We start from the raw sequence: 21,154 nt of genomic DNA on the forward strand, positions 1-21,154 counted from the left end.
CAGAGAGGTAGTATGAAAAAGCTGCAACTCACAACTTCCCTCTCAGAGAGTTTAAAGTTTCAGTTTAATTTCCTTCAAATTGGCATCTCCCTGGCATATTTGTTTCCTTTTTTGCTTACAATATTCCTGCAGTTGTTATAGGTCTTTTCCCCATCAGATCAATCAAATCTGACACCAACTCTACATCTCTCAGATTCTCTGAATACCAACTGGTTGTCCAACAATTCTACTCTGTTCCAATGCTAACTACCTGGAGTTAGCATGAGTCCCCACAAGTCTAGGGTGTAATCCAATTAGATTGTCCTCTCTTTAGTTACCACTTACAAGTAGTTGGTCCCCAAGTTATTTTTACTTCTGTCTGACTTAGCTACACATTCAGGAGTTCCCATAAACCCTTCCTCAGTTTTGATAATTCACTAGAACCACTCACAGAACCCAGGAAAGTGTTTTACTTATGACTGCCAGTTTGTTATAAAGGATGCAGCTCAGGAAAACCGAAATGGAAAAGATGCACAGGACAATGTGTGGGGCAGCGTGGCACGGAGACTGCACACTCTCTCCTGGTGTACCATCTTCCCATATTGCCAAACATCTACATTACACAGGCATGACTGATTATATGAGATCACTTATATGTGGGATCTACAAAATAGTACAAATGAACTTATTTACAAAACCAAAACACTAACAGACATATAAAACAAACTTATGGTTACCAAAGGGGCAGGAGGGTGGGATAAATTGGGAATATGGGATTAACAGATACACACTACCACATAAAATTGATAAATAACAAGAATTTACTGTGCAGCTCAGGGAACTATAATTCAATATTTTGTAATAAACTATAATGGAAAAGAATTTTAAAAAGAATATAGCTATTTACATGGAAAAAATATATACATAATTGAATAAATTTGCTATATACCTGAAATTAACACAAATTGTAAATCAACTATACTTCATTTAAAAAAACAGAATATGCAGAGGCACATTTCTTTTTTCTTTTTTTTAATTGTAGTTGATCTACAATGTTGTGCCAATGTCTTCTATACAGCACAGTGACTCAGTTATACATATAGATATATATACACTCTTTTTTTATATTCTTTTCCATTATGGTTTATCATAGGATATTCAACATAGTTCCCTATTCTATGCAGTAGGACTTAGTTGTTAATCCATTCTGAATGTAATATTTTGTATCTACCAACCCCCAAATCCCAGTCCATCCCTCTTCCTCCGCTCCCCCACCCTTGGCAACACCATTTCAACCTTGTGGATACTAAACAGAGCAGATTTATTAGATTTAGACAGAAGAAAACTACTGGAGCAGGAATACCATCTTTTCCTTGTAAACAAGGTCCAACTAAGTTAAAACAATACATATGCTGAAATGTTTTATCAATTAATCATACTGATTATCTTCTTACACAACAACAAAATAAGATAAATTGATTGGTAGATCCAGAAGTTGATAGCTGAATACGTGACAAAGCAAACATAGCAAAATGTTAACTGTAGAATCTAGATGGTGAGTACATTAGCATTTGTTGGAAAATTCTCTGAACTCTATGTTTAATGATGTTCATAATGTTAGGATAAAAAAGTAAAAAAAAAAAAGAAGTATTTAAAGTAAATCGAAACAAGGAAAATGAATATATATATATATATATATGGGATAAAGGCTAAAACCACATACAGAAGTATTCCAAGTGATTTTTTTTAACACATTGTAATTCAACTTTTTAAAAGGATATATCTTGTGGACAAAAGAACAGCAAATAAGCAGTCATTTTGAATTGTTTTGTTATTCTGAGACTTCTTAGTGTATTGTGGAATAGAACATATGTACACTGGTATCACTTAGAAATGAGATAGTCAATTCAGGAGAAAAGAAACAGAGATGTAGGATCAATTAGGTTAAGTAAAATTTTGGTAAATTTGAATTTGTAAGATGAAATCACAATATATTCTATCTTTAAAATATACATGGGGCTTTCCGGGTAGTTCAAATGGTAAAGAATCTGTGGGAGACCTGGGTTTGATCCCTGTGTTGGGAAGATCACCCAGAGAAGGGAATGACAACCCACTCCAGTATCTTGCCTGGAGAATTCCACGGACAGAGGAGCCTGGTGGGCTAGAGTCCATGGGGTCACAAAGAGTCAGACATGACTGACTGACTAACTCTTAACAAGGGATACTGAGCTAGGCTTCTAACAGACCCCCATGTAGTTTTCTGAGACTTCCCAAAGTAACTTTCAGGAGCATCGCCCATGACCGTACCTCCCTCTTTAAAATATACACACAGCACCAATATCATTTTCCTGGTTTTGATACTGTACTACAGTTACACAAGATGCTGCTATTGGTGAAGGGTGGGGGGTAGTCAGGGGCTGGTGGCTCAAGACTTCCTACAACTCCCTGTGAATCTGTTCAAGAGAAGCCTGAAATGTAAAGGAGGAAATGGTACAAGTTCAGTTTGTACTTGACTGTGTTGCAACAAGCCAAACTGCAGGTCAAGGAGGGCTGAGTGGACCCCTGAAAACCTATAAGTATGTAAACATCTGGAGAAGGCAATGGCACCCCACTCCAGTACTCTTGCCTGGAAAATCCTATGGACGGAGGAGCCTGGTAGGCTGCAGTCCATGGGGTCACTGAGAGTCAGACACAACTGAGTGACTTCACTTTCACTTTTCACTTTCATGCATTGGAGAAGGAAATGGCAACCCACTCCAGTGTTCTTGCCCGGAGAATTCCAGGGACGGGGGAGCCTGGTGGGCTGCCGTCTATGGGGTCGCACAGAGTCGGACACGACTGAAGTGACTTAGCATAGCATAGCATGTGAAAATCATCAGAACATTCACAAGAGACTTCTGATGTCTCTGAGTTCTTCACCATGGATGTAAGGAGAAGTATTTAGAAATAATCTCAAAAGCCAGGAACATACTCTTTTTGTTGGTTTATCACATTATATAAGTTTTATATGTACAACACTATATTTCAACTTCTATACACACGACAGTGCACTAACCACCAAATGTTTAGTTTCCACCTGTCGCCAGAGTTGACCCCCTTAACCATTTTGCCCTCTCCCATCCCTGTTTCCCTCTGGTAGAGGTCAAACATTCAGAATCCCATTCTTCTTCCATGCCATCCTGTGAATCAGGAGGAAACTGAGGACTTCATTGCCCACCATGCAGGTGGGGAAACAAGGCACAGAGTCACGAAGAGACTGAACCTGGGCCTCACAGAAAGGGAAGGAGGCTCAGGGACTGAGTCCCACGTCACTCAGTCAAAGAATTTCTGTCATACAATAGACAGCAGGACCTTGTTCTAGCCCAGGCATACATCAAAATCAGCTGGGCATTTCCTTTTAATACTGAGATGGGGAGGGGGGCATTCCCAGGGATGTCTTCAATTGGTCCCAGATGAGGCCGAATTAGCATTATTCTGAAGCCTCCCTAGATGATTCTTGTGTGCTATGACGACTGAAATTCAATAATCTATTCCCAATCACTTTTGCATCAGTTGAGGAAACTGAGGCTCATAGAGCTGAAGTAGTTTATCACAGCTGCCCAGTCACTCAGGGAGCCATCTGATCCTACTATACTCCTGGGAATGGACTTATAGCATAGCACTGAAATTCCATTTCTGTAAGTCTCATTTTCTCCAGTTCTTGTTTTCTTTTCCTAGCTGTAAGTGCACTCTTGGACACACACATACACAGACTTTTTGGGGGGTTGTTTTCCTCTCTACTGCTCTGTCTTGTGTTGCTCAAAGATCTATTTACTCCACAGAGACACTGGGCAAGATTCCGAATATCTAATCAGTCCAAGCCACAGTCCCATCGACCCAGGACTGCTGCCAAATTCATGGCAATGGTGCGATAAACGTTTTGTGTGCGTCTCTGCGTTCTATCTAGTGTGCTAGAAAATTACAAACCCAACTGTTTTTCTTCACAAGAATTCCAAAGACACCTCACTCCCCTGCAAAGAGAGGTTGGCTCTCTAATTAATTTATTTTGGCATCTGCTTATTGCCTGAACATTTATTAGAATACAATTTATTCAGAAATTTTTATTTGTGTAGAACTTTGTAACTAATTCAGGATGACATGGCAGATGAGCTGGGTGGGAGGGATTAAGCAGGAATGGTTTAGATTCGGCAGTGTGTTTAAGTGTTTCTAAGAGGAACACAGTCTTATAGTTCCTCCTTTTCTGATTCTTATTTAAAAGAAAGAATATGTTTGTTTTTTTTTACAGAAAGCACTATTTAAACTTGATGACAGAAAAAACCACCACTACTACTATTACCATCATCAATTGTCACCTTTTATTTGCAAGCTGTTATGTGCCAAGTAGTTGCTAAGTACTGGATTGGCCAAAAATTCATTCAGGTTTTTCCATTATATCACCACTTACTCTTCTCAGCCTCTTACCACAAGCACCATGACTATGTAAGATTACACAGGCGAGGTTGAGGCAGGCCAAAAGTGGATGCCATGGGCACCAAGAGGATAATACTCTTACACAGATATGATAATCATGTCTAGTGAATACGAACACTTTAGATAGCTACAACAGAGAGCATTACAAATAAGGAAATATTTTCATTCAGGCCCGACATGTTTTATTTGAAGTCTCAAGATTCTAGCAGATTTTCTTGGTTCCCATGAATAAAGAAGGAGTTTTAGGACTCTTTTTTTAAATCACTGATCATTCTCCAGAAAGAAGGGTATGCAAAGGCACAAAATAATTAGTAAGACTGATCTCTCAGAGAATAGGAACAAATTTGAGTTAAGGCTCCGGTTTACTGACTTGCAGAATTTTATACCATATAAAGAACAAAGTCTGTTTCCAGATGAGCAAAGGCACAGATTGAGGGCATGACTTTGGCAAGTTCACAGAGCCAATTTTCACAGGACTCCCTGGCTCTAGGTTCAGTGGACTCTACATTACTGGCATCTCTTAGTTCCTGGGTTTCTAAAAGGCCTTACAAAGTCTGAGAGGAATTTGTTGTCGTTCAGTCGCTCAGTCATGTCTGACTCTTTGGGACCCCATCAACTATAGCCCCCCAGGCTTCCCTGTCCTTCTCCATCTGCAGGAGCTTGCTCCCAGAGCTTGCTAATTCCTGAAGAGAGGAATCAGTACATCAAAAAGCTGCTTTCCACCAGCCTTTTCTCAATCCATTTTCAAAACAGAACAAAGGAAGCATTAGCTGTTTAAGTTTCATTTTCTGCAATTCTGCCTACTTTAATTTCACTTTCTACTTTCGGTTTCCAACTTATCGTTGCAAAAAACACACCCACAAGTTACATCATTAGCTGCAGTTCATCTCCCTTATATAGCCCTGACCTGGGGCATAAATTTATCTGAAAATCCGTAAGACGGACAGAACAGACCTCAGAGAAGACCATCCAGCTAGACAAAACATTGCAGAACTGCTGCCTAATTCACAGCAACCATGAGGTAAGCATTTCCTCTTTCTCTGCCTTTCTGTATAAAGCTTCTGGAAAAAATTTTAACCATACTATATCAACAAACTTAGTCTCAGTGATGCCATTTCCTTACTTTTCTATTTGACCAACTGTTTCAGACTGAACGTATATGTGAGTGTGCGCTCACACACATGCACATTCATACATGCCCATAAACTGTTTTATCAGTTCATTTTCCTTTTTTGTTAGCATCTTCCTGAGGAATTTGCTGAAACCCAAAGAAAGGGAGGGAAACAGGAAGGGTGGAAGGAGAAAACAATCCCAGTCTCTGAAACAATTTTCCACCAATCTCACTTCTGTCTGACCTAGCGGGGGAATGGACAGTTAATCTGGATACAGATGTTACTTTCTGGCTCCTCGACAGGAGGAAAAAAGTAGAATGCACACAGCTGTGTGAGCCACAGCAGTGGCGTCTCTCAGCTATCTTGAGAGAAATATTGTGGTGGATGAGGAAGAGATGCTCACTGCTTAGAGAACAAGACCTTTCTCTGCTGGCATCTGGTCTCACTATCTGCACTGCCGGGCTCCTATGTCAGGCTTTGTCAATCTGCCTGGATCTAAGATTTGCAGGTTAACTGTCCTCTGGGGCAGCCAAGTGGCCTGCGATCCTTGACAGCCTCCTGTCCACAGGGCTTGGCTCGAGTTCTGTGCTTGGGAACCCCCAATCTTCCTTAGCTAAAGGGCCTAATGTAAACTGTATTATCTAAACTGAATCTTGATTCAAAGAACCCTGGATCTTATCAGATCAAAAAAACATTAATATTGGCCTGCAAATTTGCCCTCAGTGTTCCAGTGTACAAAATTTTGAAGGGGCAACATTTTCAGAAAATGCATAATTACAGACCTATTGTCAACCCTTCTCCCCTCCTTTGGTTCACAGACAAATAAGAGTGGATTATCACTGATAAGAAAATAATAACAACAGCAACAAAAATCATCATCATCATAATAGAAAAGTAGATATCATGTCCTGGATGCTTATCAAGTGCCAGCCTGGCTTCCAAAGTATTATGTAAATTATTACATTTACATTATTACATTTACAAAAGAAACTTATGAGGCAAGTACTCGTATACTTTTTTTTGCCAATAACGAATTTTAAATTAAAACGTTAAGACTACACAGATAATAAGTGATAGAGCTAGACATGAACCAGAGTCTCTATTCAATGATACCTTATTTAATCTTTAAACTGATGTTTCTTAAAAGGTACCAATGGAGGTTCATGAGATCATTTCAGATGGCATAGTAATTAGCTTTTATATTTTAGAGGAAGATCCCCTAGAGGAGGGTATGGCAACCCACTCCAGTATTTTTGCCTGGAGAATCCCACGGACAGAGGAGCCTGGTGGGCTATAGTCCATGGGGTTGCAAAGAGTCAGACACAACTGAAGCAACTCAGCATGCACGCATGCATATTTACATAATTTGCAGAATTTCTACTCAGGCTAGTAACATGAATTTTTATAGTGATAAAATACATGTATGATAAAATTTACCATTTTAACTGTTTTCAGCTCAGCTGAGTTCAGTTATTTAGTTGTGTCCAACTCTTTGCAACCCCAAGGACTGCAGCATGCCAGGCTTCCCTGTCCATCACCAACTCCTGGAGCTTGTTCAAACTCTCGGTCATCAAGTCAGTGAGCCATCCAACCATCTTATCCTCTGTCGTCCCCTTCTCCTCCCGCCTTCAATCTTTCCCAGCATCAGGGTCTTTTCCAATGAGTCAGTTCTCCGCATCAGGTAGCCAAAGTATTGGAGTTTAAGCTTCAGCATCAGTCCTTCCAATGAATATTCAGGACTGATTTCTTTTACAAGTGACTGGTTTGATCTCCTTGTCTTCTCCAACACCACAGTTAAAAAGCATCAATTCTTTGGCGCTCAGCTTTCTTTATAGTCCAACTCTCACAACCATACATGACTACTGGAAAAACTATAGCTTTAACTATTTTAAGTATACAATTTTGCAGTATTTAGTACAATGTAGGGCAACCATCACCACTATCTAGTTTAAGAAAAATTCATCACTCTGAGCAGTCACTCACCTCTCATCCTTCACTCCAGGACCTGGTAATCATTAATCTACTTTCTGTCTCTATAGTGGATACTTCATATATATGGAAGCATACAACACACGGCCTTTTGTGACTAACTGATTTAACTTAACATAATGCCTTCATGGTTCATCCATACTGAAGCATGTGTCAGAATGTACTTCCATTTTAAAGCTGAATAATATTCCATTGTATGTACTGACTACATTTTGCTTATCCATTCATCCACTGGAGAACACTCGGGTTTCTCCCACTGTGAATAATGCTGCTATGAATATAAGTATACAAATATCTATTCAAGTCTTTGCTTTATTTTGGGTATCTACCAGAAGTGGAATTGATGAAGTAAAGGATAATTCGATATTTAATTTTTTGAGGAATCATCCTTTTCCACAGCAGCTGCCCCATTTTACATTCTCCCGAGCAATGCACAAGGGTTCTAATTTCTCTACATCCTTGACAACATTTGGTATTTTCTGTGTTTTTGATAAATAGCCATCCTAATGGATGTGTAGAGGTATTTTATTATGGTTTTGATTCACATTTCATTAATGACTGGTGATGTTGAACATCTTTTCATGTACTTACTGGCCATCTGTATATTTTCTTTAGGGAAATGTGTATGCATGTCCTTTGCCCATTCTTTTAATCAGTTATTTGTTTTTCTGTTGTTAAGTTGCAGGAGCTGTTTATTAGTCTAAATATTAATCCCTTATCAGGTACATGATTTGCAAACATTTTCTCCCATTCTGTGGGATGTCTTTTCATTCTATTGATACTGCCCTTTGATGCACAAAACTTTTTAGTTTTGCTAAAGCTCAACTTGTTTATTTTTACTTTTGTTACCTTTGTTTTTAGCATATCCAAGAAATTGTTGCTAAATCCAATGTCATGGAGCTTTTTCCCTGTTTTGTTTCTAGATTTTTACAGCTTTAGATGTTACATTTAGATCTTTGACACATTTTGAATTCATTTTTTGTATATGGCATAAGGAACAGGTCCAACTTCAATCTTTTGTATATGGATATTCCTCTTTTCTGCATATATCCCAGACTGAGTGCTGGAGAAGTCAGAAACCTAGAAACACTGGTAGGCATGAATAGAAAAGTCCCATGAAAAACCTGCTCTCTCTAGCCAAAGGACGCAAAAAGGAGACAGTCTAGCGAAACAAAAAATTTATAAACAACCACTACTCTAGCCAAATACCACAGAAAAAGTCAAAGACTAAGGCCCCATTCCCAACTCTGCTAGTAAAGGCTGAGTGGGTAGCCAAGACTTCTATTCTCACCAGGCTATGAGCTAGGTATCTGGACTCTTCCACTCCCTCCCCAATGATGTCAGAGAAGGCCAAGTGGAATGCAAAGACTTTCGTCCCCACTTGGGTGGTAACAAGGGTCCCTCTCTTTGCAGTGGGGGAGTAAAGACCATAAAGGCAATGTGGATATCAGTCCCCACCTAGTGGTAATGAGGTGCCTTCCCACTCCCCACTGAGATGGCAACAGAGAGGGCTAGTGGAGTTTAGTATTTTCACCAGTACTCCTGCCTGGAAAATCCCATGGACGGAGGAGCCTGGAAGGCTGCAGTTCATGGGGTTGCTGAGGGCCGGACACAACTGAGTGACTTCACTTTCACTTTTCACTTTCATGCACTGGAGAAGGAAATGGCAACCCACTCCAGTGTTCTTGCCTGGAGAATCCCAGGGACGGGGGAGCCTGGTGGGCTGCTGTCTATAGGGTTGCACAGAGTCGGACACGACTGAAGTGACTTAGCAGCAGCAGCAAAGAGGTAATAAGGCCACTCTCCCCAACTCACCTCACACATACGTGTACTTAAGTGTAAACCTAACATAACATGCATAGGACTTGAATGCCTAAAACTACAAATGCTAATGAAAGAAATCAAAGAATATCTACATAAATAGATAGAGCATGTTCATGGATTAGAAGATTCAGCAGAGTAAAAATGTCTATTTTCCACAATTGACAAAAACCTTCCTATCAAACTCCAGCAAGACTTTTATAGACTCAGGAAATATTAATCAAAAATTTATATGGAAATGCAAGGGAACTAGAAAAACAATTTTGAAAAAAAGAAGAGAGAGGAATTTTCAGACTGTTTATATACAGTAAGCAAGATGGTTGGTATTGGTGGAAGAATAAACACAGAGATCAGTGGAATGGAATAAGGAACCCAGAAATAATCCCACACAAGCACAGCCAACTGATTTTTGACAAAGTTGCAAATGCAATTCAATGGAGGATGAACAGGCTTCAACAAATGGTGCTGGAACAACTGGGTATCCACAGGCTGAAAAATGAGCCACTGATCTAATCTCCATACATTACACAAAAGCAACTCAAAATGGATCACAGATTTAAATGTAAAATGATCGAACTTGTAAAAGAAAACACAGGAGAAAACCTTCAGGACTTAGGGCCTGGTGAAGAGTTCCTAGACATGATACCAAACACATGATCCATTAAGAGAAAAAAAAATCAATAAATTATATCTCATCAAAAGTAGAAACTTTGGGGACTTCCCTGGTGGTCCAGTGGTTAAGACTCTGCACTTCCAATTGAGAGAGTAGCATTGAAACATATATATTACCATATGTAAAACAGATAGTCGAATTTGCATACCAAATGCAAATATATGACTAGGGAGCTCACACCCAGACAACCTAGAGGAGTGGGATGCAGTGGTAGATGCAAGATTCAGGAGGGAGGGGACATACATATACCTATGGCTGATTTATGTTGACATACAGCAGAAACCAATACAATATTGTAAAGCAATTTTTCCTTTAATTAAAAATAATTTTTAATTAATTAATTTATTTGGCTGCCAGGTCTTGGTTGTATCATGAGAGATCTTTAGTTGTGGTATGCAAACCACATGTGGGATCTAGTTCCCTGACCAGTGATTAAACCCAGGCCCCCTACATTGGGAGCTCAGAGTCTTAGCCACTGGAGCAACAGGGAAGTCTCAAAAATAATTAAAAAAAAAAAAGGATGAAAAAAAAGCTAGAGAGCCAGTGGGAATATGCTATATTAATATGCTATATTATGCAAGGAGCTCAAATCTGGTACTCTATAACAACCTAGAGGGGTGGGGTGGGAGGTGGGAGGGAAGCTCAAGAGAGAGGGGACATATATACACCCATGGCTGATTCATGTTGATGTATGGCAGAAACCAATACAATATTATAAACCAATTATCATCCAATTAAAAATAAGTAATATGTTTTTTAAAAAAGGGAAAAAAAAGATTCTGTGTTTCCAATGAAGGAGGTGCAGGTTTGATCCCTGGTCAGGAAACCAAGACCCCACATGCCGTTCTCAGGACCAAAAAAAAAATTTTTTTAAAGTAAAAACTTTTGCTCTTCAAGTGAAAGTGAAGTTGCTAAGTCGCGTCCAACTCTTTGTGACACCATGGACTGTGGCCTACCAGGTTCCACCGTCCATGGAAGTTTCCAGGCAAGAATACTGGAGTGGGTTGCCATTTCCTTCTCCAGGAGATCTTCCCAACCCAGGGATTGAACCTGGGTCTCCCGCATTGTAGACAGATGCTTTGCTCTTGAAGAGACCTTATTAAAGGAAAAAAAGACAAGTCACACATTGTGAGAAAATATTTGAAAACCACATGCCTCACCAATGATTCATATCTAGAACCTATAAAGAATTCTTGCAATCCAACAATAAAAAACAATCTCATTAGAAAAGAGGAAAAGGATATGAAGAGATATTTCACCAAAGAGGATATATGGATGGCAAATAAACACACAAAAAGATGTTCAATATCACTGCTGCTGCTACTGCTAAGTTACTTTAGTCGTGTCTGACTCTGTGCGACCCCATAAATGGCAGACCACCAGGCTCCCCCATCCCTGGGATTCTCCAGGCAAGAACAATGGAGTGGGTTGCCATTTCCTTCTCCAATGCATGAAAGCAAAAAGTGAAAGTGAAGTTGTTCAGTCAAGTCCGACTCTTAGCGATCCCATGGACTGCAGCCCACCAGGCTCCTCCGTCCATGGGATTTTCCAGACAAGAGTACTGGAGTGGGGTGCCATTGCCTTCTCTAGTTCAACATCACTAGCATTAGGGAAATGCAAATTAAGACCACGAAGAGCTACCTCTACATCTATTAAAAGAGCTAATAACATTTTTTTTAAAAAAAGTGGAAATATCAAATTCTGGTAAGAATACAAAGAACTAGATCATTTATACATTACTCTGTATGTGTGTTAGTTACTCAGTTGTTTCTGATTCTTTGCTACTCCATGGACTGTAGCCTGCCAGGCTCCACCGTTCATGGAATTTTCCAGGCAAGAATACTGGAGTGGATTGCCATTCCCTTCTCCAGGGGATCTTCCCAATCAAGGGATTGAACCTGGGTCTCCAGCACTGCAAGCGAATTCTTTACCGTTTGAGCATATGTTACCAAGGGAAGCATATGTTACTAGTAGGAATGACAAATGAACAGTGTGCATATTGTACCACTGTCAGTTTCCTAGTTTTGATGTTGTACTATAGTTGGATAAAATATAATCTTCGGGAGAAACTGGGTGTAGGATACACTGCCTTATGTTCTATCTTTGCAAATTTCTGTGAATATATATAAATAAATAAATATTTCCCACAAATAAATCCAACTAAAATAAATGGGTCAAATATGATCACATTTAGATAGTCTTAATTTGTTACATAATCTGCAGACTAAGGTCGTGATGTCAATAATATTTCCTAAGGCTCTGCGTTTCTTACTGGTCTCTACCTTAAATACAGCAATAGGAAAACAGAAAACTCTTATATAGCATGAAATATGCATGTTCTAAGTGTTTTACATAGATAGGCTTATTAATTCTCACCAAATCCAGTGTGCTAAGTTTATCTTCTGTGCTTTACAAAGGAGGTTCTGAAGCACAGAGAAGTTTCATGGCTAGAAAATGCTGGAGTCAGTGTATGGAGCCAAGCAAACTGCATTCAGAGGCCAAATGGATCTTAGAAATACAGGAACTCGATGGAAGATCAAAGCAGGCAGGCCCTTTTCAAGGCTAGGCTCTAATAGGAGGTGTTTTACGTGGCTTACTTCTACTGGTTGTTTGTCACCTAACAAAGAAAATCTGCTTTTGTTTTTACAGTTATAAAGCTGATGAGGATCAGCTCAACGATAAGCTGCAACAGTTGAGATGTCACTTTACATGGGATTTGATCATTGCAGAGACAGAAATACCGGATTTAGAAAACAGGGTCTTGGAGGAGATTACGTTCCTGGACATCAAATACAATGTGGGAATATACAACTTACTGGCCTATGTGAAACACCTGAGAGGCCAGAATGAAGAAGCCCTGAAGAGTTTACAAAAAGCTGAAGACTTAACCCAGCAAGAACATGCCAACCAACCACAAGTGAGAAGTCTGGTTACCTGGGGCAACTATGCCTGGCTGCATTACCATATGGGCCAACAAGCAGAAGCCCAGATTTACCTGGACAAGGTGAAGAACACTTGCAGAAAACTTGGGAATTCCTCCAGCTATAGAATGGCGTGTCCTCAGATGGACTGTGAGGAAGGATGGGCCTTGCTGAAATGTGGAGGAAAGAATTATGAACGGGCCAAAGTCTGCTTTGAAAAGGCTCTGGAAGTGGACCCTGAAAACCCTGAATTCAGCACTGGGTATGCAATCGTTGTCTATCGCCTGGAGGGCTTTAACAAAGCACAGATTAGTGCGGAATTTTGTCTGAACACCCTAAAACAGGCTGTCAGGCTAAATCCAAATGATGCATACATTAAGGCTCTTCTTGGCCTGAAGCTTCAAGATGTAGAACAAGAAGCTGAAGGAGAAAAGTACATCAAAGAAGCACTGACCAATGCATCCTCAAAGGCTTATGTCTTTCGGTATGCTGCCAAGTTTTACCGAAGAAAAGGCGTTCTGGATGAAGCTCTTCGGCTCTCAAAATTGGCCTTGGAAGAAACCCCCTCTTCTGCTTTCCTGCATCACCAGACAGGGCTTTGCTACAAGTCACAAATAATCGAAATAAAGTTGGCTACAAACTGTCAGCCTAAAGGACAGGATAAAGAGAACATCAACAGAATAATACCATTAGCCATACATCATTTGGAACGTGCTGTGCAACTAAAGCCCACATTTGAGTTAGCTTATACAAGCCTGGCAGAAATGTACGCAGAAGCAGGTGACCACAGAAAAGCTAATGATACTTTTCAAAAAGTGCTCAGCATGAAAGCACTCGACAAAGAAGTGCTGCAACACATACATCTCCACTACGGCCGATTTCTGGAATTTCACAAAAAATCTGAAGTCGATGCAATTAGCCATTATTTAAAAGCAATAAAAATAGAAAACCCATCAACAGATAGGGATAAAAGCATCCATTCTTTGACGAAATTGGCTTCAAAGAAACTCCGGAGAAATCCATCAGATATAGAAAGCTTGAGTATCCTTGGGTTCATCCACAAAGTAAAAGGAGAAATGAATGAAGCCGTGGAGTATTACGAGCGGGCCCTGAGGCTGGCTCCTGGCTTGGAGAACTCTGCTGTGACCCCCAGGCACTGAAATACGGACCACGGTCACAATATATACCAATCATCTTCTCTGCTTGCGACTTTCAGAAACGCATTATGTAACTCACCACAATGCCGTAATCGTTGAACAATTACTCAAACCTGATAAAACATTAGTTGTATTCAGAAAATAGGCAAACAGCCTTCAGGAGCGATTGTGCGATCAGATCCATCTAAGATGGCGACTGCAGAACCGGAAACCACCCCTATTCCCAATCCCCCGGCTGCAGAAGAGAAGACAGAATCTAATCAGGAGGTTGCTAACCCAGAACACTGTATTAAATAAACACCCTTTACAGAACAGATGGGCACTCTGGTTTTTTAAAAATGATAAAAGCAAAACTTGGCAAGCAAACCTTCGATTGATCTCTAAGTTTGACACTGTTGAAGACTTCTGGGCTCTGTACAACCATATCCAGTTATCCAGTAATTCGATGACTGGCTGTGACTACTCACTTTTTAAGGATGGTTTTGAGCCTATGTGGGAAGATGAGAAAAACAAACGAGGACAATGGCTAATTACACTGAACAAACAGCAGAGACGAAGTGACCTCGATGTTTTTTGGCTCGAGACACTTCTGAGCCTTATTGGAGAATCTTTTAATGACTACAGTGATGATGTATGTGCAGCTGTTGTTAATGTTAGAGCTAAAGGTGATAAGACATGGACACGAGTTTGAGTAAACTCTGCAAGTTGGTGATGGACAGGGAGGCCTGGCGTGCTGCAGTCCATGGTGTTGCAAAGAGTGGGCCCGACTAAGCGACTGAACTGAACTGAAAGGTGATAAAATAGCAATATGGACTACTGAATGTGAAAACAGAGAAACTGTTACACATTTAGGGAGGGTATACAAGGAAAAGTTAGGACTTCCTCCAAAAATAGTAACTGGTTATCAGTCCCATGCAGACACAGCTACTAAGCAGCTCCACCACTAAAAATATGTTTGTTGTTTAAGAAGACACCCTCTGAGTATTCTCATAGGCAACTGCCTCAAGCAATCAAGATTTGGGAGCTGAAGGAAAGCCTCTTCAAAAGCAGAATGCACTGCATTTAAATTTGAGTTCCATCTAAATGTTGCTAAGATATAAGGAAGTTTCATTAGCCTTTGTCTTGTACTTCTGTATTCATATTTTCTTTTTTTTTTAGCTAGTGTCCTTTATCCCAATCAAAGTATTACAGTACACATCATATCATCCCCAGAATCCATACATGTGTTCCTGGCCCACTTTGTAATAGCTTAATAGAATTAACCATTACAAAAACATTTGACCCATCTACAATATTAAAAAAAAGAACTTGCATTTCTATACCTTACAAGAGAATGATTTTGTTTACATTCCATTATAAGAAGGAGCGTATTTTACTGGTTTGAAAGAGTATGATGCATAGTTTTCTGGCAATTTTCTTTGTTTCTTTTTACAGCATTATCTGTGCTGTACTCTTGCTGATGGCTGCTAGATTTTATTTGTTTCCCTACTTGATAACATTAGTGATTCTGATTTCAGTTTTTCATGTGTTTTGGTTTAGTTTTTCTTTCTCATGTAACATTGGTGAAGAATCTAGGAATATGACATACAGGTAGAATAAACATTAGTTTTGTGCATTCTTTGGTAATTTTTTTTGTAACTACAATGCTTTGCTACAAATTTATGCTTTTCATTCAAATCACTGATCTATGTTTGTGTGATTTCCTAAACTTAATTGTGTATTATAAAAAATATAGTATCATAATTACATTCCTAATTAGAATTAGTACGTCTGTTTTTGTATCTTTATGCTGTACTTTAACACTTTGTATTACTTAGGTTATTTTGCTTTAAAAATTGGCTCAAGTAGAAAAGCGATCCCACTTATATTAAGACAGTGTACAAAACTGTAAATAAAATGTGTACAGTGAATTGTCTTAAAAAAAAAAAAAAAAGTCAATCAGAACATACATGCGAGAGAGAGAGGAAAGAAGAACCATTTCTCTGTGACTGTTATAGAGTAGGGAAAAAAAGGAAAAAATAGTTTGTTGAGTAGATTTAATGCAAAAACAACAACAACAACACTGGAGTTACATAAAATAAAATGTTAAATTCATTCATTTTATCAATAAATAGCTTTCAGTGCTAGATACCAAAAGTACTAGGGTGAAGGAGCGAAGGGAAGGTTCTTTCGCCTCTACCCATCTTAGGTTTATTGGCTACAGCCTTAAATTAAACTGACAAAAGACAGATTAACAAGAGAAAAACCAGTTTATTAACACATGCATCAGGCATATACATGAGTACCCAGTGATGAGTAACTCAAAGGGGTGACCAGAATGTGGGCTTATATAGCATCCTAACAACCAAATGATACATTTTTAGAGAAATGATAAGGCAAAGGCAAAGAACTTCAAATTTCTAAGTCGCAAATTGTATGAAGGCAAATATCTGGGGGAAACTAATGGAAAGTAAGAGTTTGCCTATAAGGTTTGTTACATGTGTCTTTCTGTCAGTGTCTCTGGGCTGTTTAGGGACTAGAGCTGTCTCAGGTGGTTAATTTCTGTCCTTCCTGGTAGAGAGAGGAGAGACATAATTTTCCAGGCAGATGGGGGAGAACAGAGAGCTTTTCTTATATCTGCATCTTTTCAATTGCCTTCAGCTCAAAATAATCCTTATGGCAAGGTGGCATATTTGGGGATGGCATATTCTGCTACCCCTCAGTGAACAAAGCAGACATTTTCCTCCAAACCTCAAGCAGCTTACCATCTAGTGAGAGAGACAGACAGGAAAACAAGTACATAGTCCATTAAAGGTCAGTTTTCTACATGAAGATGTTTGAAATTTAATTCATTGTCAAATTGTTCCAAGCAATTTCTATTGCTTTATGCCATTTTGCTTGAAGCACTATTGATTCAGTCATTTGCTAGCACTGATTTAGTTAGATGAATAAATAGGAAAAGGATGCTAAAGAGTCTGAGAGACCATCTGTAGTAATCACCTTTGATTATAACATTTTGTTAAAAGACAATGCCCTACAAATAACATTTTTAAAAGGAAAATTAAGGAAACAATGTCATTGTTTTTTCATTCTTGTATGTCTTTGGGGGGAAGATGTATGCATTTCCTATTGTGGCTCTCTAATAAATTACCATGAACTGGGTGGCTTAAAATCACACTCATTTATTATCTTACAGTTCTAGAGGCTAGAAGCCTGAAATGGGTTTCACTGGCCTGAAATCAAGGTGTTGGCACATCCAAATCCCTTCTGGAGGCCCTAGGAGACAATTCTTTTAGTACCTTTCCCACATTCTGGAGGCTGCCTGTGTTTCCTGGTGGGAATCCTAAATCCACAGAAAAGACAAGTCCCCAAGGAATTCACAGAACTACTGGACAAGGCTTTGGATTTCTACTGAAATTCTATAGGAACTGAAGTGAGTAAGGTTTGTATCAGGAGCAGGCATGAGAGTTACACAGAAGCAATCTTCACAATTTCCATATCACTAAAACAAAAGGTTTATTAGATTAACAAAAACATGACTTAAAGCGCTTGTGTTTGAGCAAAGAGGCTGTAAGGTACTAAAATAAGTCTAACCACTGCCAACTCCCCCAGGTCAGAAATATGAAAATCAAATAGTTATTGGATAAGTGTCAATTCTTGAATGGCTAACTCTTCTCCAATATTGTTATACATCCTCTGTACCCAGAAAGCAGAGCTCATTAAGGCAAAATAAATCTCTGGATTATGCAATGTGTTTGTGTGATGTGTTTGACAAGCTTCAAAGATCACATTTACTTATTGTGTTTAATAACCTAACCACCATCTCTCTCACCCATCTTTCCCAACTCTGGAAGACATCTCTGCTCTTCGGGGAGTTCAGTAAAACTAAAATGTGGGACAGCCTGGACGTCTGCAGAGGAAAACAAGCAGTGAATCCAGGAAAAGAGATGCTTTCTGGTATTGAAAATACTACTGCCGAATTTACAAATGAGTATCTCCAGGCATTACCAAGAAGTTTTTAAATTGACAGCTGAATCTCAGGAGCTTGTTACTCCCATGTAAATGACTGGCAGAACCTCAGTTATTCACTGTCCTTATTGAGAATTCCCCGAGTGCCAGGGAATGTCTCTCATGTACCCTAAATCAGGCCAAACCTTAGCTCAGGTCATTCACTACTATTATAAGTGCCCCAGCCTAGGTCTTTGATAACCACTGTCTACACACCACCACAGGATCCACCTACTGGGGGACCATCCTGGCCACCAATGTCTCCATTCTCCTGAGGCTGCTAGAACTGGAACTGCATAGGGACTAAGAGCCTCCACCCTACAGCATGCCCCAGCTTGAACTTCCCACCTTCAGGAGGTGTCCATAGCTCTGGACCTTGTCCCCAGTCAGACCCAGCCACCTCTACTTTGGAGCTGGTGCTTAAGGGAGTAAGCCTTCTATGTCATTGTCCTGGATATCAACTCTTTCACCTGGGCCACCTCCTGAACTCCAGTACCACCCCTGACTTTCTGTGATCTGATTTCAACTTTTCCTCTCCGACCTAAAGTCCATCTTCTATCTCTTGCAGCCTGGGCTGTGAAGACTAATTCAAATAAATTAGGTATATACATGAGGGTGTTATATGATTCTCAATTGTGGGGAAGAGAGAAGGATTTTGCCCCGAAGGCAAAAAAAAAAAAAGTTGGGTTTGGCAATCTTTGGAGTTAATTTCGTTTGTCATCACTGCAGGGTGCTACTGACATCTAGTGGATAGATGCAAGATTGCTGCTTAAACATCCTAAAATCCACTGCACGGCTTCCCACAACCCAAATGTCAATAGCACCAAGGTTGAGAAACTCCGGCTTAGATCTGTACCTTGGAAGAGTTACTAAGTTTTCAGTTTCCCAAGCAGATTTTCTATTAGTTGCCATTTTTCATGTTCTACTTCTCTTTTTCTCCAGTTGCTGTGTTTTACAGGTTGATAAGAATAAATTCAGAAGACAATACACTGCTAATTTTCCCAAGAATTCACCCAATCTGACAAATTATGAAAAAAATACTGATATTCAAATTCCATCTAATAAATTCAGCATGTTCAACACGTACTCAACAGCTGGGTCTTTGCTTCTTCTCAATTCTGATAATGCATATTCCTTTAAACTTTTTACAGATCGTTTTAGTCTTTCTGAATCTGAAATCCTAAACAATATAAGCTGATAATCAGCATTTTTTTCCCCTTCTGATTTTTATCATTTACTGTTTAGTGGCTGTTCATTCAAACCTTGATAACCAAAGACTATCTCTTGGCCCTACAGCTAAAAGAAAGGAAAGAAGTAGGAACAAGGAAGAAAAAAACACAATCAACACACTGGAAATATTTTCCAACAGAGCTCTATTAAATATTCTAAATCTTCAGGAAGGAGGAAATTCTGGGCATATCTTTGTACCTACAAATAAGTCATTCAGTACTTTTTCTAAAATGTGGTCTCCCACTTAAAGGCTACCATAGCCTATAGACCCACCACATCCACATTACCTCCCCAATCTCACTTCTTAGGACTTCTTCCCTGCCCTCTCCACTCCAACCACACCATCTGTGCATGCCAAGTATGCGTCCATCTCTAGGCCATTGCAGTTCCTGTTCCCCCAGTCTGGAAGGCTCTTCCCTGACCCCATATCCACAGTGCTCACTTCTTCCCCCACCTCAAACCTTTCCTCCCCAATATATTTGTAACAGCATAACACCAACCTTCTCTCTGCTTTTTCTCCATAGCACAATCTGACATAAAATATTATATTTGTTCTTTACCTTCACCTCTCACACTAGAAATTAACTCTAAACAAACAAGTGTAACAAAATCACAAATGCACAACTACCTACCGTTCTGGACCTACACTGTTAGTCACACTTAACTTAACTCTGAGGGAGCAACAACTGGCGTTAGGCATAAGCCCCCTTTTCTTGCAAAGCCAAAGTCAGCATTATTTAAACTAACAGACACATAGCAAAATCTGTACATTGTTGTCCATTCATTTGAAAAACAAAGTGCCCAGCATGGCATTTTGCCAAGGCATAAAAGTGATAAACTTGTGCCTTTTAAACTTTGTGATGATGAACACTTTTTCTCAAAGTTTGAGAATTATCTCCACCCTGTGCATAATCAGGAACAAAATGCAGAAGACAGTGTGTCGGGGGAGGAGGGAGGAAGGAGGAGGGCTTGTCCCTTGTCTGTTTTATTCCATGCTATACTGACTGGGCCTTGAACAATGTCTAGCTCTTAGCAGTTGTTGAATAAAATGTGTTGAGGGGCCTTCCCTGGTGGCTAAGACTCCGCACTCCTAATGCAGAGGACCCGGGTTCGATCCTTGGTCCGGAAACTAAATCCCACATGCCGCAACTGAGAGTTTGCATCCTGCAACTGAAGATCCTGAATGCTGCAACCAAGACCCAGTGCAGCCAAATAAATATTAAGAAAAAAACAAACAAACAACGTGTTGAAAGAACGAATGAGTGAATTTGAAGGGGGCAAAGTGTACGGGAATTCGATATTTTCTGCTTAGGTTCCAAACCACCCCATCTTTGTGTGTGTGTGTGTGTGTGTGTGTGTGTGTTAGTCGCTCAGTCATGGCCGACTCTTTGTGATCCCATGGACTACAGCCCGCCAAGCTCCTCTGTCCATGGGGATTCTCCAGGCAAGAATACTGCAGTGAGTTGCCATTCCCGTCGCCTGGGGATCCTCCCTACCCAGGAATCGAATCCAGGTCTCCTGTATTGAAGGCAGATTCTTTACCATCTAAGCTACCAGGGGAAACCAACTCAATCATAAAGATGGGACCTTATTATAGGATTATTATTATATTATTATAGGACCTTATTATAGGAAGCTCAGTTGTCAAGGGCATGGAAGGGAAGGGAATGGAATTTTCATAGAATTGTGGGTGGGGTGTAAAAACCTCTTTGCAAAGCGAACCTGGAATAACTACCAAAATTTTGAATATATACACGTTTTGGCCCCCAAATTTCTCTAGGTTTACCCAGTGACAATCACGGCACAAGTGCACGG

General features: G+C 39.8%; 1 protein-coding gene, 1 long non-coding RNA gene and 1 pseudogene across 2 annotated transcripts in view; 2 read left to right on the forward strand and 1 right to left on the reverse strand.

Moving 5' to 3' along the window:
• LOC123331429 overlaps positions 1-21,154 on the reverse strand; it is a 63,964-nt gene that overhangs the window by 42,419 nt on the left and 391 nt on the right. The window lies entirely within an intron of this gene.
• LOC102410286 (interferon-induced protein with tetratricopeptide repeats 1) lies at positions 5,312-14,461 on the forward strand. The gene is made up of 2 exons (XM_006058451.4): positions 5,312-5,470; positions 12,694-14,461. The coding sequence occupies exons 1-2, from the start codon at positions 5,466-5,468 to the stop codon at positions 14,123-14,125; spliced, it is 1,437 nt and encodes a 478-aa protein (XP_006058513.3). The 5' UTR covers positions 5,312-5,465; the 3' UTR covers positions 14,126-14,461.
• On the forward strand, positions 14,312-17,851 carry LOC102409955 (annotated as a pseudogene).

The sequence above is a fragment of the Bubalus bubalis genome, chromosome 23 (genome assembly GCF_019923935.1).
Source record: "Bubalus bubalis isolate 160015118507 breed Murrah chromosome 23, NDDB_SH_1, whole genome shotgun sequence".
Lineage (NCBI taxonomy): Eukaryota > Metazoa > Chordata > Mammalia > Artiodactyla > Bovidae > Bubalus > Bubalus bubalis.